Source organism: Genypterus blacodes, unplaced genomic scaffold (genome assembly GCF_046128005.1).
Source record: "Genypterus blacodes isolate CSIRO-AG114 ecotype Tasmania unplaced genomic scaffold, CSIRO-AGI_Gbla_v1 ptg000032l_1, whole genome shotgun sequence".
In the NCBI taxonomy this organism is placed as follows: domain Eukaryota; kingdom Metazoa; phylum Chordata; class Actinopteri; order Ophidiiformes; family Ophidiidae; genus Genypterus; species Genypterus blacodes.
Genome location: NW_027466845.1, coordinates 5,645,026 through 5,667,109, shown reverse-complemented (window position 1 = coordinate 5,667,109; position 22,084 = coordinate 5,645,026). Strand labels below are relative to the sequence as shown.

General features: G+C 49.0%; 2 protein-coding genes across 3 annotated transcripts; one reads left to right on the top strand and one right to left on the bottom strand.

The window, feature by feature from the left end:
- Window positions 1-1,234: 1,234 nt before the first annotated feature.
- c18h3orf33 (c18h3orf33 homolog (H. sapiens)) lies at window positions 1,235-4,075 on the bottom strand. Of its 2 annotated transcripts, none has more exons than XM_076146501.1 (5): window positions 3,885-4,075; window positions 3,514-3,573; window positions 3,160-3,319; window positions 2,310-2,470; window positions 1,235-1,823 (listed from the first exon to the last, which is right to left on the bottom strand). In XM_076146501.1, the coding sequence occupies exons 1-5, from the start codon at window positions 4,020-4,022 to the stop codon at window positions 1,569-1,571; spliced, it is 774 nt and encodes a 257-aa protein (XP_076002616.1). In that variant the 5' UTR covers window positions 4,023-4,075; the 3' UTR covers window positions 1,235-1,568. The 2 variants fall into 2 exon arrangements, with proteins under 2 accessions (XP_076002616.1, XP_076002615.1); XM_076146500.1 differs by having other exon boundaries at window positions 1,235-1,826; window positions 3,885-4,073.
- Window positions 4,076-5,169: 1,094 nt separating this feature from the next.
- On the top strand, window positions 5,170-21,100 carry LOC142995426 (mediator of RNA polymerase II transcription subunit 13-like). Its single transcript, XM_076146476.1, has 30 exons — window positions 5,170-6,001; window positions 6,711-6,945; window positions 7,700-7,868; window positions 10,146-10,291; window positions 10,383-10,580; window positions 10,661-10,855; window positions 10,973-11,132; window positions 11,219-11,326; window positions 11,420-12,127; window positions 12,254-12,470; window positions 12,957-12,987; window positions 13,112-13,230; window positions 13,325-13,415; window positions 13,522-13,724; window positions 13,810-14,009; window positions 14,351-15,243; window positions 15,351-15,518; window positions 15,717-15,940; window positions 16,188-16,383; window positions 16,475-16,844; window positions 17,094-17,310; window positions 17,803-17,994; window positions 18,096-18,319; window positions 18,411-18,553; window positions 18,743-18,901; window positions 19,012-19,194; window positions 19,306-19,451; window positions 19,605-19,769; window positions 19,977-20,077; window positions 20,235-21,100. Exons 1-30 carry the CDS (start codon window positions 5,936-5,938, stop codon window positions 20,365-20,367), a joined length of 6,360 nt encoding a protein of 2,119 aa, XP_076002591.1. The 5' UTR covers window positions 5,170-5,935; the 3' UTR covers window positions 20,368-21,100.
- The last annotated feature ends 984 nt before the right edge of the window (window positions 21,101-22,084 follow it).

The window sequence follows — 22,084 nt, the reverse complement described above, 5'->3', positions numbered from 1 at the left end:
CTCAGCCGTGGTTTCTCTCCCACTCGCCCCACTGTGACAGTCCAAAGTCTGGCAGCAACAGCCATCAGCCCTAAAAATGCACCTTACAATTTAAACCGGCCCACCAATCACAAGCCGCCGTGGCCGTAACAGTCACTTGTGACATTTGCACAACAAAGGATGGAGTAGCTGATTCATCAACCCCCCTCCTCCTCTTCCTCCTCCTCCTCCTCCTTCTCTCACTCCCTTTCCCTTACACTGTGACTCCTCCTCTCTCTTTGTGCATGGATCCAAAATCCCCTTCTACCCCGCTGACCCTCCCCTCTCTCTCTCCACTCTAATCTCCTTGTGCCCACTGGAGTGATTACCTCAGGACCCCCCTCACCCCGTCACACACATACATCACTCAGTCTGACCTCATTCCCCAGACTTCCTCCTTTGATTTGCTTGGATGAAGCACTGATAATAACCACAGCACGCGGAAGTAAAAGGTGAATTCCTAGCAATAGATTTCTATTGCAAACGGAGTTCATTTTTGCACCCTTGCATAATCTTGCATTTCATCTATTTATTGTATTTTCTCTTATTTATTGTCTTATTGTATGTTGTGTTTTTTTTGTAGTGTCGTATATCCTGCACATCTTACATATCTTTCTACAGTATTTTATTGTTTGTTGTTGGAAAAAGAGTTTTACAGGATGCACAACAATCATTAACTACCAAAACAAATAACACACAGTCATAAAAAGTTTTGTGTTTTGTTCTGTCAGTTGATTTCTTTCTCATTTTCTCATTTCAGCATTTCCATAGTGTTACAAAACTACAATCTGATCCATTTGAAAGGTTGTGTGTCCGCTCCCTTGTGTATTGCTGGTTAAGTACTCTAATGTCTTGGTCACATTATGTCTAAAAGGATCCTCTTTACGGGTCCTTAAAGACTCCTACACACACACACACACACACATACACACAGGGGCTCCCATGGGGTCTGAGGGGGGCCAATATAGAGTTTAGCCCGTGATGCGCTTTGTCTTTCACATTTGGTGTTTCTATAGCAACAGTGATCTCAGAGAGGGACAAGTGGACCCCCCTCCGTTTTGAACACCAATAACATACCCCACCCCCTTCTTATGTTTGTGGGGCGTCCCACACACACCAATCAGAGGAGGCGGTGCTTGAGACAGAGGGATTTAGGGTTTTGGTTTAATGGGGGAAGAGAAAGCCAAAGGATTAGTATCAGGATTTGAGACGGTGGTTTGTCAAACCATTTTTATCAATTCAAACTACAGGAGAAATAACAGCAATTGACATTTGACATAGATGTGACAGGGAATGTAAAGTCTTGTGTACATAGTCAGTTAATATCAGACTAATTAGTGTCTTCATAGCACATCTGTCACCAGTAACATCAAGACCCATCAATGATAGATGATCAAGTGTCCTTCTTCAAAGTAGTTGTGTTGATGCATCAGTTGACATTGGATGTGGTTGGTCTGTGTTCTTTATGGTTTAGTGTGACATCATGTTTTGATTAAATCAGAGCTCAAAGGCAACAAAATCCTGTCTGGCCTCTGCCTTGAATCCATCAGTCACGTCCTCTTAAAGAGCCTCTTCACCAGTCTGAAAAATGGGTTCTCCCTGACCGTCCTGGAGAGCCTCTCCCATAGGCTGTCCTCCTTCCAGATTCCCCGCCCCTTTCTCTCAGCCTTGACCTCCGCCCTGTGAAGCCGTTTGTGGAGACGCCAGTAAAGGCGAGAGTTGGGCAGGACTCCGGCTACAGGCGCAGTGCGAGCCAGACCCAGCTTCAGGACCTCATCATTCATACAGTAGCTCCACATTGACCCCTGCTGGAGATGGGAGAGAGAGGAAACGTTTCACTCTGACGTCTCTCCTGGCATACAATATTTAAAAATGTCTTACTTATCATATCACATGGGACATTATAAGATACAAAAGGGAAAGGTTAATTGTTTTCGGACATTGGCTTGACATTTTTCGTTGATCATAACCGGTCTAAACATTACTGATTAAGTGTTTGGGTTATCAAATGTCACAGTGTCAAATTCCCAGAGCCTAGGTGATGTGGATAAATGTCTTGTTTTGTCTTATCAACAGTTAATAAATATAAAGGGGACATTTTGAATGGCAGAGAAAAGCAGCAACACATTTCTCAATATTGTGTGGAGACAGACTCCTGCTGTGACCTTGCATGGATCAGCAGGTATACAGACTGGATGGATGAAAATGAAATTACTATCGATTCAATTTCTTTTAGTTCACTTATCGATTAATAATATATAACATAAAATCTAATCTGTCACGTTCCTCACCCTGCTGTGAGACACCAGACAGTGGAGTATGTTGTCTTCTCGGCTGATCAGTTTAAACCAGACTCTTTGTTCAGGGACCAAGTGTCTCTCCAGCCACACCCGCCCCTCTGGAGTCAACTCCACCCCTGCTAGATGCACCACCAACGGAGACACGCACACACCTGAGAAAGACAAGGAAGTACATTTTCAGGTTATAGTTGACGTATGGAGTGTTATCTTACCCTGGGCTTGTGCAAACTGTAGAATACATTGGGTTTGGCTTGAGTCTGACAAAGCAAACCTTTGACATAGAAACCTGTTGATTAGCTTTGTGTGACAGCTGCAATCACAAATGATGAATATCTAAAGTCAAACAGGGCAAAGGTAATATTTGAAATAGGTTGTGTTCCTGTGAGTTCTTACACAAGTTGCTGATGGGGCATTCTGTATAAAGCCTTAGCTGACAGCTTATATTATTAAGTGAGTACTGTGATCTCATAAGACAACTGGTTGGTTGTAACGAACAAGCTGACAAGTCAAAACCACTCTGGGCAAGGTCAGAAATGACATCTTGAGTCACACTGACATTGTGTGTATAGGTATAACCTCGGGAAACCCTAATTGGATTTCAGAAACAGGGCCTTTTGTACATTGTACATTATCATGCTGTTGAGCTGGTAATGGAAACAACATGAGGGGTTTATGTCATCAATAAAGATTATAAGTGGTGAATAGAACATCTTGCTTTTTTATTTAAGGTCAAGATAATGTAGGGAGCTTCCTATGTGACACACTTAAGTCAACAGATAACTGTATTAAGTGTTTTGAATCAGGTGCATGCCTTCATAATTCCAAAGGATCCCCTCTTTACCCTTTTGCCTTGAAAGTAATGGAGAAAGGCCCGGTACATAAATTGGGACATGCTCCAATTCCAGTCCTTTTTCGGTGACGGTACAAACTTTCCCTCTGAGGCTGACGTTCCTCTCGATAAAACGAGCCGGGATCTCAGATGCTGCATGAAATTGTGTGATCTGTAAAAAAACGGAATGAAAGTCCCGGTGTGAAATATCCGAAAATGCAGCTTGTAAATAACAACAACATTTAATTTGGGATTCAGGTGAAGAAGCAAAACCAAAGAGGGTTGACCCCAATGTTTTTAGCTTTAATGATGTGATGTAATGTGTGCAGGTGCATTCACTGACACAACAAGGCCTTTCTCTCTTACCAGTCTGATACTCCTTGACATTACAATAACGCCAGCAATTGCCAGCCCAGTGCTTATGTTCTGTGTGTGGGAGACAAGAGAGTGACAGACAGTTTAGATGTGACAGAATGACAGATGATACCAGTAACTCTGAGGACAGACTGATGCTGTAGTGGCACAGGGGCATCAGTTCAGTCACTGGATCTTGAGAAGTCCAGAAGCTATTTGGGGGCGATTACTGATTAGGGGAAGCCGGTCTAGTATGATTCAATGGTGTCTGTTTACATCACCTGTCCAAGAAGTGCAAAAAAATGACATTTGGATCTCTGCTTTTACGTGTAGCACAACCAAGTCAAATTCTGATCAGATAGGAACACAAAGCAGCTTCCTACCCGCACAAACGTTAAATTATCATCAGCGAATTGAGAGACTACAGACACGATGTTGTGAGAAGGCTGGTCCCGTCCATCGCTCTGCCCCATGTCTCTCACGCTCCTCTCACTTTCTGTTTCCTGAGCAGATTCCGGCATGTTGTTGACTTCTCGCCGGATCGGTCGCTCCGCCCATTTGGGGAGGATCTCTCGGGTAAACTTCCGCGGAAATTCCGCCCCCTGGAGGTATAATCATGCTATGATAGTCTGTTATGACGGCGGGGGAAGCGTGCCTGGATGTTTTATCTAATACCCCGAATGATAAGAAATATGCAATGCAAGGAGAAAAGAACGGTTCTTATTAGATAATGTCAGTTCCGATTGACAAAAGTATTTATTTCAAAAGTTCCAGGACACGTGCACATTGCAGTAGAGTGTTATTATGAAGCCATTAGTGTGATAAATACCATAGGGATCAGTGCTGCCCTCATCCTGCCTGCACCACTTGGCCTAGATACTTTATGCAACCACTATAATTCAATGCACAAGCGAAAGGCTCGGTTAGATAACACGATTCAACGCGTATTCATATATCACTGTGTTAATATATCATTTACAAAACTACAAGACACAAGACGCTACTTTCTGCATTGATACATGATCCATAAACAATATAAGGCCAAACACAAAGCTCATTAAATATAAACTTTCTCCTTCTACTTTCACCCATCACTTGATTTGAAAGCTTGCAATATTTTATAATTAGTATAATAATTAGATATAATAATAGTATCTGTTCCTGCTGTGTGTTTGGATGTTACTGTTTTGAATCTGAACTCTTCCTTCCTGTTACATTTTATTGATTTAATAGCTTTAAGGTGAACTTGATATGTGTTTGTGGTAACTGTGTCTAATTCGAGATTATCGTGACATTTGTGATTGTAATTTTTATAATAAAATGAAATGAAAAGAATTTTAGTTAGTTAACAACAAAGAATTTGAAGGAATGAAGCATTTGTAAGGAAGCAGCCTGCATTATTATTTAATTATAGTATTGTAAAATAAAAAATAATTAATTATATATACTTTTTTAATTTGTACTTATATTTATTATCATTCATATTTATTATTTTTTGTTATTTTTGTTATTATCATTATTACTCCTATTACTTATCCACTTTAATTGACAGGTGTATGTATATGTGAATGTGTATTCTTCTGGTAAAGTGTGAAGTCATGGGGCTCGCAGCCGACTGACGCCCCCTGAACGCAGCGCAGCCAATGGGAGCCGGGAGGCAGAGTTCTCCTCCTGGCCGCCATTAAAGAATTCAATCCATGAACTGAAATAATGGAAATCTGCAGGAGCCATGGATCAAGCAGATAAGAGGAGCCGATGACTAATCAGGCGAATCTGGCGTCTCGTCCTCTCTAAGCGCAGGTTTACTCTGTGGGAGCACCGTGATGGAGGGCGGTGCAGCTAACTGTTGTATCTAGACAAGTAGGGAGCGTTGGAGCTGTGGTATGTTAGCCTGCGTGCTAAGCAGCTAGCAGCGTCAGGGGGAGGGGAGAGTTCCTTTGCTTTGAAATTGTTTCAGATCAGCTAGCTGCTAGTAGCATTAGCACGCCAGGGACTGAGCTCCTTCAGGTGAACTTTGTAGCTCTGCGCTCTCTTATTTTCACTGCGCATAGAACTTTTCTGGTGTTCGGTTAAAGCTTAGTCTGCTTCTGTCATGTTAATCACGGCCATTTGATGTTGCGGTTATGTAGCGGCTGGCTTGCGGCTAAACCAGAGCAGACAATACATTCAGACAGGATTGATGTGTCGGGTAGCTGGATGCTCTCAGTTGTCGGTATCTAACGTTAGCCTAGCTACCGAGCTAGCGGCGGCTAGCGCCGGTGAGAAGTTGTCTATCTGCCTAGCGGCGGCTAGCTGGAGCTAGCGAGCCGCTCAGCGCTTTGACGGGAGAATTACAAGCGAGCATCGTCCTGCCAGCGAGTGAACTAAACCAGTTATCGCTCCTGCGGCCGGATTGAGACAATGGACTCTAACGTCACGGCCCCGCAGTGAAAGGATGAGTTCGTGCTTTGTACCAAACGGGGCCAGCTTGGAGGACTGCCACTCCAACCTCTTCTGCCTGGTAAGACTCTGCTAGCTCGCGTTAGCTGCCACACTCAGAGGCCAGAAAGCCATTTTGGCTAATCAGGCAACAAGCTTTGTAACGTCAGTAGCAGCCCGGTGAAGGCATCAGGCCCGCAGCTGGCAAAGCGACATTCTATATTTAATAACAGAGACGCTTTCAGCTGGACACACACACATATACACACTCATGACGGCATGTTTACACGCAGCGCTTACACAATTGTTCGGCTAACATTTGTTCCATGACCTGATGATTCAGAACCTGTTCAACACATCGCGCTGTGTTTAAAGAGACACCCCGGCGCTCACACTCTCTCACACACACACACACACATGTATCTGGACATGAGCCACTCTGGTTTCCTGTGTGTGTTGTACATTACACGCTTTTACATTAACTCCCCTGGGTGCGTCACCGGGTCTTAATAGCTGCACAGAGCTGCTGATTACTGTTGACAGTTGTGTTTCCAGGCCTGACTGTGGGATCACATGTGGACAAAGTGTTGCTAAACTTTCCATGGAAGTGCTCACATTTTTAACTTTTCACATAGTTTCTGTGTCAAAGTGTAGAGTTAGTCACTGTGTGTGTGCAGAGGCAGGATCCACACTTACTAAAGTATTCAGTGACCAGCAGATGTGCTCGATGCTCTGCATGTTCTCTCGTTCTCCCCTCACACTGTTTCTCTCTCTCTCCTTCTCTCTCTCAGGCCGATCTGACCGGAATTAAATGGCGGCGTTTTGTGTGGCAAGGACCCACATCTTCACCCATCCTGTTCCCCGTGACAGAGGAGGACCCCATCCTGTGTAGCTTCAGCCGGTGCCTGGCAGCAGATGTGCTGAGCGTGTGGAGGAGGCACCCCACCCCGGGGCGCAGAGAGCTCTGGCTCTTCTGGTGGGGGGACGACCCCAGTTTTGCGGAGCTTATTCATAATGAGCTGTCGAGTAAGTCCACCTTACATCTGCACATGGTTTCTGACGGGTTAGAGGGAGGATGTGTGAGTCCTGCAAAGTCTCTGTTGGAGACACTGATAATTGTGTGTAAGTCAGCAGTAGTCGGAGTCTGAGTTGTGTGTCAACCATAGAACCTGGGAGAACCCAACAGAAGCTTTATCCTGTCAACTACAGAAGCTTCACATATTTCATGACAATTCTCAACTGTGGCTCAAACTTCTGCTGTTTTGATGAAACAAAATCTAATAGAAATGACTTAAAATAGTTTAAATCAAACTTATTCACCACAAACACTAAAGTCTTTATTCCAGCTGTATTATGAAAGTCCGTGAACAGGAACTCTTCTCACACTGACCATCCATCATGTAGCGTCCCCGAAACGTTACTTGTTGACAACACACACTTTTCTTTTTTTTTTTGTAGAATTGCCACAAGTAACATCCGGACAAAACGATCAAAAATAATATCAAGTATGATTTAGAAGTATAGAGATTTTAGATCCAGTCTGATAACTCTTTGATCTTGACACCTGAGTGACTGTAATCTGCATGTGTGTAACTAATAAACTGAATACTTTGATGGAGTCATTGTCATAAACCTAAAGGTCGTCTAATCAGCTGCACACAGAACTGAAGCCATGCGAGTGTCAAACTTTTGTTGCCTGTCCTTTTATTGTCAGTGGGGTTTTGTGTGATAGAAGCATCCGGGTTAATGTGTCCCCCCCCCTTTCCCCCCTGTGTTGCAGGTGAGGAGGATGGCGAGTGGGAGAGCGGCCTGTCCTACGAGTGTCGGACGCTCCTGTTCAAAGCCATCCACAACCTGCTGGAGCGCTGCCTCATGAACCGCGGCTTTGTGCGCATCGGCAAGTGGTTTGTCAAACCCTACCAGAAGGAAGAGAAGCCCATCAATAAAAGGTACAACCCGATCTTTAATCCTTATAACTTAAAGCATGCAGTGTGCTGGACCTTCGTAGCTGCGAGGCTCCGACTACACAGCGATGTCACCGTGTTTCAGCTTCAGCCAGTGGAGGTCCTGCATACGTAATTGTCAAATAATCTTTAATATAGGCAATAAGAAGAGTTGCATCATGGTTTGGAGTCTTACTGAAGACTTTGAAGGCATCGCAGCTGTTCTTTAAATGAGTTGGACGTCGGTGTACAATTTGGTTTGTGACGTTGATGTTTTGATCATACGTGCACGCAGCGTTTGAGAGAGTAAGAACATGTTTATGAAGTGTTAGAGTTGGCACACGCTGCAGCGGGGACGGCCGCGCCAAGCAGATGTCCTTATTGTTCTGAGAGTCGGTGTCGTTCCTGAGCTTTAACGTTCCCACGGCCACTTCTCGTCCCGTCAGCCCGTTAGGTTCTAAGTACGCCGGTCTGGATTCAGCTGCTGGAACGAACGCCGGCTGCAGCTGCGATGTTTAAAGGCAACAGGTTTGCTTTCTGCGTCTGAAACATCTTTTACCTATTAAGATATATGGTTGAAACGGAACATGTGTCCGGCTTTCCTACAGCAGCGGCGTAACAATGACAGGAAGTGACTGTGACACTGTGCCCCCCCCCCCTGATTGGAACGAGTCGCTCTCATACCCGATAAGAACTCTGAGGTCAGACTGAACTCCACTCACAGGAGAGCGTTTACAAGTGAAGCGTCTCGGGCCCTGGTGCTTCTGGTGTCCTCCTGGAATTCTAGATTATAGTTTGGCTTCTGGATTCCTGGAATTTAATCAGATTCCTCTTGACCTGATGCAATAATACAGGATTATTACCTAATGCTTCCTCAGGCTGACATATTTTCCAGATTGGCTCGCGTCTGAAATCTGACATAATGCTCGTCCAGCGCGTCTCTCCTTTAGTTTGTTTGTCCGTGTGAACACCCTGCAGTGTTTGTCAGCTCACACAGGGCGTTCTGCCGTGTTTCCTTCCCTCCCGTGCGTCTGGGAGGTGACACACTTTTTCTTCGTCTCTCCCTCGCTGCCGTTGGAGCGACGGAACCGGGGAATCCAGGAGTTCCCTGCGAAGCTAATTTGAGTCTGGCAGTTTTTGGCAGCGGAAAGCATCCGAGCTGACACCGAGCCGCGTCGTGATGCACGGCCCTCTGGCTCCGTCGCCCCCGGCAGCTCTGTGGACGCTCCCGGAGAATGTTAGTGTCGCCGGGAGAGTTGTTGCGATGAGCCCGTAGCGCCGGCTCAGTGATGTCTACGGACAAAGATGTCTACAAGTGTGTGTTTGTGTTTCGAGGCGGCAGCGCGGCACCTCCAACACACAAGCGTCTGGCAGTCTCGCTCGTCGCCCCGGCCTCTGTGGCTGGTAAACAGGGCAGTCTTTGGAAAATGCTGAGTCTGCACTGTGGTTTTTGCAGCAACCGTGTCAACAAGTCCTATTTTAGTGCCGTTTACCCGCCAAGCCTCTCACAACCAGTTAGAAAATCAAGATGGATATTATTTTGCCAGGCTATAATAATCTGCCGTATGTATTTATGATTCATATTTGCGTGGGCTCGCTGGGTTTGTTGCGCGGTTTCGGCCCTGTGTTGTGTGTGTGTGTGTGTGTGTGTGTGTGTGTGTGTGTGTGTGTGTGTGTGTGTGTGTGTGTGTGTGTGTGTGTGTGTGTGTGTGTGTGTGTGTGTGTGTGTGTGTGTGTGTGTGTGTGTGTGTGTGTGTGTGTGTGTGTGTGTGTGTGTGTGTGTGTGTGTGTGTGTGTGTGTGTGTGTGTGTGTGTGTGTGTGTGTGTGTGTGTGGTGTGCTCCCATCTGCCTGAAGGGCTCTGTGACAGCTTCCCTTTGCCATTTGCTGCTGCTGCGTGTCTGTTTGGGCAACAGTTGTCACCTGGAAGCTCTCTTTAATGACGCGGATCAAAGTGTCCGGCCAGATATGCCTGGAATTGCACCTCTTACATCCTCCCCTCCCCCCTCCTCTTCCTCTCCCTTCCTCCCTCCCACCCCCCCAACCTCCCGCGCTGCTCATTCCTTTAGAGTGAGCGTCGTCTGTGGTTGAGAGTCTGCTCTTAACCTGCGACGCCTCCGGGGGCTGCAGGAACTCTCCGGAGCCAAACAAGAGAGCTGAAGCGCAGAGAGGAAATTATTGATTGATGAGCTGGTTTTGTCAAAAGCTGATTTGAATGTGACGGATGTTCTCCCCCCGTCGTGTTTCTACCCGCTTGACTCTCGTTTCCTTTTCGTCTCGGCAGCGAGCACCTGTCGTGCGCGTTCACCTTCTTCGTGCACGGCGACAGCAACGTGTGTACGAGCGTGGAGATTGCGCAACACCAGCCTCTCCAGCGGCTGAGCGAGGAGCACCTCAGCCTCGCGCAGCAGAGCTCCAATCCCCTGCAAGGTAGGAACTCCATCGCTTTGCACTTCTCCTTCAAGCAGTTCTATCTTTATTCGTGGCTTTATAAGTGTTGTGACTCTTCTCCGCCCTCCAGTCATCCTGAGTCCCTACGGCTTGAACGGGACCATCACAGGCCAGGCCTTTAAGATGTCCGACCACCCCACCCAGAAGCTCATCGAGGAGTGGAGGCAGTTTTACCCCATCAGCCCATTTCCCAAGGAGGTCCAGGAAGACAAGATGGAGGACACGGACTGGGAGGACGACTCCCTGGCCGCCGTCGAGGTCCTCGTCGGTAAGTCGGCAACGACGTCGGCAAAGAGTCGCCGCGATGCGTTTTGCAGAAAGTTATAATAAATGAATTGTGCTCCCCAGCGGGGGTGAGGATGGTTTACCCGTCCTGCCTGGTGCTCATCCCCCTATCGGACGTCCCCGCCGCCGCCCCGCAGGGCGCCGCCAACTCTTCAGGAAGCCTGTGCGGCGCTCAGCAGGGCCAGGTCGCTCATCGAGACCCCGCCATGTCCTCCGTCACGCTGACTCCTCCCACGTCGCCGGAGGAGGCTCAGACCGGTGAGGCGTCAAAGCAGCGCGACTGTGAAACAAACGCGGATGGTTTCCACATTAATCAGCTGTTATTTCCTGAGGATCTAACCGTGTGGCCCCGCCTGCTTTTGTTTCCCCCGGTAGATTATCAGCACGCACAGCGGTGGCTCAAACTCTCCTCCGCCTCTGACGGGTACAGTTCTCATACCGGCAGTCTCCACGGGGGCAAGATCCCTCGCAGGCTGGCCGGCCAGATGGTGGAGTCGGTGTGGCAGGAGTACAACATCAACCGTGCGGGGAGCAAGTATGTGTGCAGTTTTTCCATCCTCAGAAGTCATTAGAGCGGTGAAAGGTCAGCATCGAATGACAAAACCTTCCTGTGTTCTCCAGGAGGAAGTTCACTACCTTGACCAACGGGACCTGTGAGGACGACGCAGACAAGAACGGCCTTTGGGATTTTGTGGAGTCGACTCACAGGGAACATTGCAACTGCTCCAGGTATGGAAGTTACATTTACAAGAGACAGATTCATTTGTTTTAAGTTTAAGTTAAAGGAAGATATGAAGTGTATGTGTTGTTGTTCTCACTCAGACATAAGAATCAGAAGCAGCGATCCAACAGCACCTCAGGTCACCCGCCCTCCTCAGGCCAGCCCGCCCAGCCGCCCCCCAAGCACAAGCTGGGAGAGAAGCTGGAAAAGGGGGAGAAGCAGCAGAAACGGCCCCAAACGCCTTTCCACCACCGCAACTCTGTGAGCGAGGAGCAGTCGCTAGAGCCGCAGACCCAGAGGCTTTGTTTAAGAGCCACGGACGACGGCTCGTACCCCAGCCTGCACCACGTGGACACGGCGCCCTCCAAAGCCCCCACGTTGCACACGCACGGACCCACCGCCGACCTCGTGGGCTCCCCGCCGCCCCCGCCCCTGAGCCCCCACCCCTGCAACCACGGCGAGCGCGAGGCGGGCGGCATGAAGAACTCTTCCACGCCCAATCACCAGCCCTTCTACCCGCCGCCGGCGGAGCCCTGCCTGCTGCCCCAGAAGGCCTCGTCTGAGGAGCCGCCGCTGGACCCCATGCCGCTGCCTCTGCCCTTCCCCCCGACCTACAATGAAAATCTGGAGCCCACCGTCTTTGTGGGTTCAGCCATAAATCCCAACGAAGATTCCACCCACAACCCCTGGAAGTATTTCAAGCTGCCCAAGAAGAAGGTCTCCAATTTGACGACGCCTCAACTACCTGTGGATAAAATACGAGACGATCCTGGATTCGGAGGACTAGAAAGTGTGGTTTCTGTTACTGAGTGAGTGTTTCAGAATCGGCTCTGGGTTCTTTGCTCTCTTCATCACATTATAGAAACAGTGGCAACTGCAAAGATAAACAACGTGTCTGAGTTTCCGTCTGTGCAATTTCTCTCTCTCTCTCTCAGGTTGATGTCGGACTCCGTGCGGCCCCTGAAGGTGTCCCAGGAACTGGTGAAGACGTACGCCCAGAGGAGAAACAGTCATCTGGCCACCGCCACGGGGGACGGAGAGCACGGCGAGGAGGCCGACCCTTACGCCTTCGAGGAGGGAGACGAAGAGTTCAGCTTCACGGAGAAGAAGGACAAGCAAGGAGCCGAGAGGGAACCCGGCAAGAAACACAAGGTGACCATCGTGTGCGTGTGTGTGTGCGCGTGTGTGCACGTGTGTGTGTGCAGCAACTTTATTGTACAAGCAAAGAGGGAAGTAAGTTGTTTAAATCCTCCTCTGCTAAGGGAGTAACAAGATGTTTTAGTCTTTTTATTCTAAATGAGCCAGAAGGGAACGCCTCCTTTTTAATGACGTGTCTGCCGTGTTGTAGCTGCACCTCCCAACTGGTGTTTTACAAGTCTGCAGCTGACACGTGTTTATGGTTATTCCTGGCTCTAAGTTCCTTTACTCCAGGTCAGGACGCAGCAGCACAGTGGCAACATGCCTGTGGTTTGGTTGCTCTAATGCAGCTTTTTGTAAATGGCCATTGATGTCCTACTCACAGTGAGTTACTGAGGCAGATTCACTCATGCAGATCGTGTTGCATCAAACACTCGGCCTGTCGATAATGTTCCTAAAACATGAAGATAATTTTGTGATCTTTCCTTTTTTTAATCCCAGAATGAAGATGGCACCGGGACTTCAGCCGACGGTGAGCATGAACTTTTTTTTGCCCTCGGCGTCGCTCAGCTTTGACGTTGAATGAAACGTGCTCTGTGATTTAGTGCTTTGTGTCGTGTTCTCAAACGTCTCTCTTCTGATGCGTGCCTGTGCAGAAGGTCAGGGACCCTCGGGCAGCAAACCTGCGGCCTCCACCAGCCTCATCCACGAGTACGACCTGGCCGTCTCCTTCAGCGATCTGGATAAGATCTTCAATTCTGATGACGAGCTGGCGGTCAGTGCTTTAAAGCAAATCTCATCCCGCCACAATGTGAAAGTCTTTGTTGTTGTTAAGGCAGATGTAGTGATGTTCCCTCCTGTCTGTACAGCCCGGATCCAAAAGAGCTGGAGTCGGAACAGAGGACAAGTTTGGCTGTAAGGAAGCTAAACCGGCTTCACTGGACTCCCTGTCCAACCTCAGTAAGGAGCCGTTTGAAGTATCCGTATCTCTGACGAATGACGGTACACCAGCCTCCTGGAGGAAGAGCAATAACTCTTCTCCTTTCTCTTTGCCGCTTTCCTCCAGGCTCAGCAGATCTGCACCAGATGTTCCCCACCCCTCCCTCCCTGGAGCAGCAGGGTTACTCTCCCATGAACACCGGGAGCAAGGAGTACGGCAGCCTGGAGGCAGGCGCCGGCCTCACGCCGCTGGATGGCAGCCAGATCAACAACCACTTCAAGATGGAGGTGGAAGAGGGTTTCTGCAGCCCCAAGCCCTCTGAAATCAAGGTAGCGCACGTTCGTCCCGAGTATCTCTGCTTTACGTCGCTGTTCCCCACCGGCCTCGACGAGTAAACGCCGTCTCTGCTTTCAGGACTTCTCCTTCGTGTACAAGTCGGAGGCGTGTCAGTCGTTCATCGGCTGCTCCATGTACGCCCCTCTGAAGGCGCTGCCCAGCCAGTGCCTGCTGCCCATCAAGCTGCCGGAGGACTGTGTGTACACGCCCAGCTGGACCCTGGGCAAAATAGACCTCATACCCCCAGTGACCAACGTGAATCTGCTCACCAAAGACAGGTGAGTGCAGTCAGCAGGGCCGGCAGCTCGGAGAAGATTTACTCAGCAGACCGCAGTCTTCCTCACTGTGTGCCAGCTTGTATCAGCACATTATTGACCCCTTTAGTTCACCGAGCACAGAAGCTCCCATTCCCCAGAAGAAGCTTTTATTCAGGCACTTAAACAACAGTATTGACAGAACGGAAACATTAACTGACTCCTTCATTTCCAGTTTATCATGGAAACAGCTGTCACCATCCCTGGTTGTTTATTTGGGTGTTTAGGATGTTTGAGTGACTGTGATGGATTGTTGATGTGTGGAACTCCTGAATGTATCTGAACTCATGCTTCTCTTCTTACAGTAACGTCCCGAGCGTGGAGCCGGACTACAGCCAGACCTACACCCCTCAGACCCACACGCCCTTCATGTCCAGCAGCGCCCCGCCCAGCAACAGCGGCACCGGCATCCTGCCGTCCCCGGCCACGCCGCGGTTCTCCGTGCCGACCCCGCGCACGCCCAGGACCCCGCGGACTCCGCGAGGCCCGTCGAGCGTCCAGGGCTCGCTCAAATACGACAACTCGGACCTTTATTCGCCCGCCTCCACGCCCTCCACCTGCCGGCCCCTCAGCTCGGTGGAGCCGGCCACCGTCCCCTCCATCCCCGAGGCCCACAGCCTCTACGTCACGCTCATCCTGTCTGAGTCGGTGATGAACCTGTTCAAAGACTGCAACTTTGACAGCTGCTGCGTGTGCGTCTGCAACATGAACATCCGGGGCGCGGACGTCGGCGTGTATCTCAAAGACAACGGCGAGGCCCAGTATCCCTGCACCTGTGGCTTCAGCGCCGTCTCCAATCGGCGCTTCGGGCAACTAGCAGGGCTTTTCCTGGAGGACGAGCTGGACGTGGTGGGACGGGGATCGGACGCCAGCCGGGACACCGAGCGCTGCTTCGAAGAAGTGCGAGCTTCCTCCACACACAAGGCCGGCAGCCTGAAGGAGAACCCTCCGGACGAGCTCATCCTCCTGCTGCAGGATCAGTGCACCAACCCGTTTGCCCCCATGGCGGGCGTGGAATACCCCAAGCTGAGCTCAGGCTCCTCCAGCTCTTTCCTGCGGGTGAATGAGAGAGACTGTTATAACGACTGCTACATGGCGCTGGAGCACGGCAGGCAGTTCATGGACAACATGTCAGGAGGGAAAGTAGATGAAACACTAGTGAAGAGCACCTGCCTTCATCTATGGCCAAAACGAAAATGTAAGTATCTATTTATCATGTGACCGCCTGATTGTCTCACTCTTCTTGTACTACATGAAGTTTCAAGTCGAACCTTCTCTTTCTTTTCTCTCTTTGCGTCTCCACAGCAGCGGACATGAGCAAGCTCTTCTCTCAGGATGTCCTGCGGGTGTTGTTGTCCCTCCAGCCGGTGCTGCAGGACACCATTCAGAAGAAGAGGAGTGTGCGCTCGTGGGGCGTTCAGGGACCGCTCACCTGGCAACAGTTCCACAAGATGGCAGGGAGAGGATCCTACGGTATGTGGCAAGCAACAAACCTAATGAGTCGTGTGCCTAAGAGATTAATCAGTAGTTAAGAGGGCTTTGTTTTGATGGTTCAGTCTTTATTTTCCTCCCTCATGACCTCACACACACAGACACACACACACACACATCCATCTTCTTACTAAATTGCTATGAGAGCGACAGTTTAACCTGGATTCCCTCCCGCCTCAGGCACAGACGAGTCTCCGGAGCCTCTGCCCATCCCCACCTTTCTGGTCGGTTACGAGTACGACTTTGTGGTGCTGTCGCCCTTTGGGCTGCCCTACTGGGAGAAGCTTCTCCTGGATCCCTTTGGCTCCCAGAGGGATGTGGGATATGTCGTCATCTGCCCAGAGAACGACTCTCTGCTCCACCGTGCCAAGATCTTCTTCAAAGACCTGAGCACTATGTATGAGGTATGTCCTGGTGGTTTATTAAATATCTCCCTCTTGCTCTGACACGTCCACAAAAGCAGCTCCGTGTTCAAAGGCTGTGCTCCTCAACCACATCAAGTTAGGCCAAACTGGTTTAGCTAATCAGGTGTGTGTGTGTGTGGAAAATATGCAGCGCCGCCGGCAGGACGAGGCTGGGGCGTCTCTGTTTAAAGGAAATGCTTCTACAAATGATTTCACTTTCATATTCCCTGTTTGTGTGTGTGTGTAGGCGTGCCAGCTGGGCCAGCACAGGCCCATCTGTAAGACTCACTCAGAAGGCGTGCTGAAGGTCGGTGCCACTGAGGGCCGCAGCATGGCGGAGCAGCCTCTGAGTGACTGGTTCCTTAAGATGGCTGCCAGAGACGCCAACAATGAAGCCTTTAATAAGCTCAAACTCTTTGCCCAAGTTTGCCGCTATGATCTAGGTAACACACTTTCCTCCTGCATGTTAGAAACCTCCTTCTCACCATGTATGAAGCCACAGACTGATCTCTTTCTCTCCGTCCCCTCTTTCAGCTCCCTATCTCTCTGAGCAGTCTCTGGACGGCTCCCTGTTGTCCCAGCGCAGCCCCACTGTGGCCTCCTCCTCCTCCCAGACCCCCAGCTCTTGTAGCACCTCCTCAGGACCCCAGAGCACCAACATTACAAACTCCAGCACCAGCTCTGCCCAGCCTGCCCAGGTCAACAGCACGCCGCCATCCTCCTCCTCAGGCTCCCAGACTATTGGGGGGATGGCTTCGGCCAAGCCAAGCTCCTTCTCCCCCTTTGGGACAGCGGGGTTGCAAGGCAACACGCAAAACGGCCCCCAGTCAAACCCCCAGAGCACCGGAGCGGAAAATGGACCCTCTACCAACCAGCCTCAGGGGCCCACTGAAGCACCGGAGAGGTGAGGAAGCATTACATCACCAGCTGCTCTTCAGCTCTGAGACTTAAACACTTACAAAAATGTGCAAGTTTGTAAAATGTCCCTCAACAGAGTCGATCCCTCACAGAGCGATGGGATGCAAAGAATTGTGGGAAGAAATGAGCAGAATACTTAGATCATGTTTCAGTTCTGTGCTTGTTGTCATCATTCATATTATAAATGCACACTTGATGAACCCTCTGAAGTTGAGATCTCACTTTTTCCCGTCAGCACAATGGAGAGGGACAAAGTCGGCAAGCCCACGGACGGAGAATCCCACGCCATCTCCTTCCCCCCGGCCATCGTGGTTTACATCGTGGACCCCTTCAGCTACGAGGACGCCGACAGAGAGATCCACTCCAGCACCTTCACCCTGGGCCTGCTGCGCTGCTACATGGAGATGCTTCACTTCCTGCCTGCTCGCATCCGGAATGCCGTCTCAGTGCAGGTAGGAGGAGCCAGAAGCCGAGAGAGAGAGATGAAAAACAAATGGCGCGAGAGAGAGAGAGAGAGAGAGAGAGAGAGGGGGGACGGATCAGTTGGCGCCGGCCTCTTACAGTGCAGCTTCACAGGCGGCACAGAGGGCGAGCAGGAGCAGGGGACCCATTAGTGAGAGACTAAGAGAGGAGGAAAGTGCCACACGTGTGATTTACACTGATCACACAATTGCATCAACATTCCAAAGGGGATTCAAAGCGCCAGAAGGAGGGAAATGCTTTGAAGTAACAGGTTTCAGAGTTAAAAGATAAAACTGTCTGAGCTGTTTGTTTCACTGCAGATTGTAGTTTGTGTCATTAATGTTAATGTTGTACTTGTGTATAATCACAAGGTTTATTCTTCCCTCTTAAATGTCTTGTTTATTTATATAGCTATTACAACAATACACACAATCCCAGTCCTGAAGTTGTTGACCCTGCATGTGGCTGCTCTTCCTCTTCAGATCGTTCCCTGCCAGTACCTCCTGCAGCCGGTGCACAGTGGAGAGCGACACCTCTACACGCAGCACCTCAAGTCCCTGGCCTTCTCCGTGTTCACTCAGTGTCGCCGCCCGCTGCCCAACTCCACCAACTTCAAGGCTCTGACGGGCTTCGGCCCCGGTCTCGCCATCGACATGGCGCTGAAGAACCCCGAGGTAAATTTGCCATCCCGGGCGTGTGTCTCTTTGAGTTACAGTACGTTAAAAGGTTAAAGGAAGTTGTCTAACACTGTAACCGTGTTCTTCTCTCTGCACAGAGGCCCGAGTGTCTGCGTCTGTACACGCCCCCCTTCATCCTGGCACCGGTCAAAGACAAGCAGACGGAGCTCGGGGAGACGTTTGGAGAAGCGTCGCAGAAGTACAACGTCCTGTTTGTGGGCTACTGCCTTTCTCATGACCAGCGCTGGCTGCTGGCCTCCTGCACCGACCAGCATGGAGAGCTGCTGGAGACCTGCATCATTAGTATCGACGTGCCCAACAGGTACTTCCTCTCTCCCACGTGCAGGTTGTGGCTCCGCCCTGAGCTGAGGCCGGGTGAGTGATGGATGTGTTGTGTTGTGTTGTGTGCACAGGGCTCGCAGGAAAAAAGGCTCAGCCAGACGCTTGGGGCTGCAGAAGCTGTGGGATTGGTGTCTGGGCCTGGTGCAGGTGACATCACTGCCATGGAGGGTGGTGATTGGACGGCTCGGTAGAATGGGTCACGGCGAGCTGAGAGGTACACACACACACACACACACACACAGATTACTGTTCAGATTAGATTACTCATGATGTGAAGACGCGACAGTATTCTCTGTTTTCTATTTCCTGCTGTAATTGTGACGCGACGCTGAGTAGTGGAATGGAGTTATAGAAATAAACTGATCCTCGTTGTTCTGTTCTCCTGTCCTCTTCCCTGATCCAGACTGGAGTATTCTCCTGAGCAGGAGGAACCTGCAGTCCCTCAGTAAGCGTCTGAAGGAAACGTGTAGGATGTGTGGCATCTCTGCTGCCGACACTCCCAGCATCCTTAGCGCCTGTCTGGTTGCCATGGAGCCCCAAGGCTCCTTTCTCATCATGCCAGGTAAAAGCAGATGGAGACGAAACACTATACTCTCAGTGAGGCACGACGAGCGTTTATCATTTCGCGTTGAATGGAAGTGTAAAGGACTTTTCTCTCTGTTTGTTTCTCAGATTCTGTGTCGACGGGATCGGTGTTTGGTCGCAGCACCACGCTCAACATGCAAACCTCCCAGCTGAGTACGCCTCAGGACACATCCTGCACACACATCCTGGTGTTCCCCACCTCAGCCATGGTGCAGGTCAACACAAACACCGCAGAGCCTATCGACATAAACTTCAACCCCATTAACCCCGGTATGTTCAGATGATCCACACACTCCACACACACTCTGCTCCCCCTCACACAGCACGTACGCCTGCTCTGTTCAGACCCTCCATGAGACAAACCCTTCTTCTCCTCTGTAGATGGCTCTGATGGAATGGGCATCTTCGACCTGTTTGACAATGACATGGTGGACCCGGACCTCATAAACATCCTGCCCAACTCGCCCACCACCTCCCCCGTCCACTCCCCTGGCTCCCACTACCACCAGGGGGGAGATGGAAGCAAGGTCAGTCAGTTTATAAAGCTCCTTTCCACCAAAACACAGCTCTGATTATGACCGCCAGGCTGCTAAGACCGACTGAGACGCAGTTCCAGGTTGTTGATTCCGTCTTGGTAATGTCTGAGTCTCTTCCTAACGGTCGTCCGCGTTGTCTTGCAGGGTCAGAGTGCCGACCGCATGGAGTCCCACGAGGAGGCCCTGAACATCCTGCAGCAGCCGATGGCGCTGGGCTACTTTATCTCCACAGCCAAAGCCGGACCACTCCCCGACTGGTTCTGGTCCGCCTGCCCTCAAGCCCAGAACCAGTGCCCACTTTTCCTTAAGGTAGGCCACCCCAAACCCTGCCGTTGAGAAGCAGAACAGTCTTGCTCGGTTACAGACGAGTAATTAACTGAGAGTCCTTGTTTCTGTGCTGTATCTAATTTGAAGTGACTTTTCTGAAAAATTCTTTAAATGGAGCTAATACATCTAAAACATGAACGCATGCTGCATTTTTAAAAAGACATGTGTTTCCATCTTCCTCTCTCCCAGGCCTCTCTGCACCTGCATGTGTCTTCTGTCCAATCAGACGAGCTTCTGCACAGTAAACACTCCCACCCTCTGGACTCAAACCACACGTCTGATGTGCTCAGGTAAGCTTCTATTCAGACGTTACAGGGTTAAATGTCATAGGAAAACACTTTGTCAACGCAACAGTGAACATATTTGCATGTAACTAAAGGTGATCCTTTGTGTAGAGCCTGAACATCACCGCTAACGCTGCCGCCCTTTCCCTCCTCCCCTTGACAGATTTGTGCTGGAGCAATACAACGCCCTCTCCTGGCTGACGTGTGACCCTGCCACCCAGGACCGGCGCTCCTGTCTGCCCGTTCACTTCGTGGTGCTCAACCAAATGTACAACTTTATCATGAACATGCTCTGAACTCTTTAACGGGATCTAAATGCTGAGATTTGATTTGGCGGATCGTCACACTCCGATCAGGACAAACGCGGAGGATGAGTTCCTCCTCCTCCCCTGGTTTATCTCACTCAACACTGACTGGAAGTTTCCAATCAATCAATCAGATGCCAAGAATCCATTTTAGCATTTTGGATGTTCAAGGGACGTTTCATAAAGGCAAATAAATGGTCTTTTTAATGACTGTAGATTGCAATCTATGAAAATTTTATCCTAATGAAATGCCTGCATATATTATTTATTGTAAGTTTTTAAATGTGGAATTTTTAATGCTTAATATCTTTTATATATTACAAATCCTAGAGGGCGTGTACATCTCACTGTAAAGGAATTGGTCTAAAAGTGTAATTTTCCTCAACCACAGTACAGAGAAGCTGTTGAAGTGAATTTGCTGTAGATTGCTTTTAGAATTATTTTTTCAAAGGGTACAGAACCTTTTTATTGCCACGCTGTACAAATGAAGAAAGCTGGCCTGGGCATTTGCGTCCCACACAGTGAGTGGATGAGACTTACCTCCGTCTGCTCCGGCGCCAGAGTCTCTCGCACAGTAACTCAATGAGCTCTGAAGAGGAATTAAAGGTACATTGTCAGATTATATATTTTATATAACAGATTTAGGTAATTGTGAGTGTATATGTGTACATATAATTGTGTGCCGCTACTGATGGTGCAGCTTCTGTTTTAGGAATAAAGTGCGTCTACCTATTGTCTTTGTGTGCGCCGCCTTTTTTCAGGCTGTATCCAGAGTCCTTGTTTATGTTTTACATATTCAACCAATCCTTTGTGATGTTTCTTCAGAAGGGACATTGTTGGGTGAACTTGTTTGTCTCGGCCAGGAATCAACCTGGCCTGCAGAGGTGACTTATGGTAGTGCGTCTTGTCATCAGATGCATTCAGATGTTTTTGAGACGTAGCCTTGAAGTGGCGTTGATATAACTTGAGTGAATATGGGTGAATCAAAGCAAAAAGCAGCAAAGTCACTAGATATGCATTTCCTGAAGAATACGGCCTGTTATTGCAAATGCTGAAAGTTTTTGCCATATGCTAAAAAGTGCCTGCTTTGATCGACTTTGAAGGCCTAAAAAATATTTCAATACTTTCTGTACCTGAAGGTGTGAAGTTAAAAGAGCAACAATAAGAAAGAGAAAAAGACAGATCGTGAAACAGGATTTATGGGATTAAAAGAGGACAAAAAAGTGACATGTAACAATGACAAGAGTCAAAGAAAGATTGACCGAAGCAGAAAATGAGAAAAGGGGTATAAGAACATTTTCATTGTCTCACACTTTTCTAGTTTTCACCTTCAGATGTTATTTTGTCTTCTCTCACTTTCTTGTTCTATCGTTCTTTTTCTTCAGCTCTTCTCTTTCTCACACTGTTGTTTTTGTTCACATTTTTTCCTCATTTCACCAATATTTTCTTATTTTACCAACCGTGCCTCAGACCGGCCTGCAGGCTGCTCTTCATCCTGTTGTTATTTTTCTTTTCTTTTTTTTCCTCATATCCTCATTCTGTCGTTCCTTTTCCTTACCTCTTTTTTGTAATTTAGTGGTTCTGTCATTGTTTTTCTTCCCTTTTTTCTCATTTTCTCATTCGGACGTTTTCACTTATTGAATAGAAATATTTAATCATGTTTATATAAGGATAATTTCAAACTAAAATTGCCTGAAAATCGTATTTA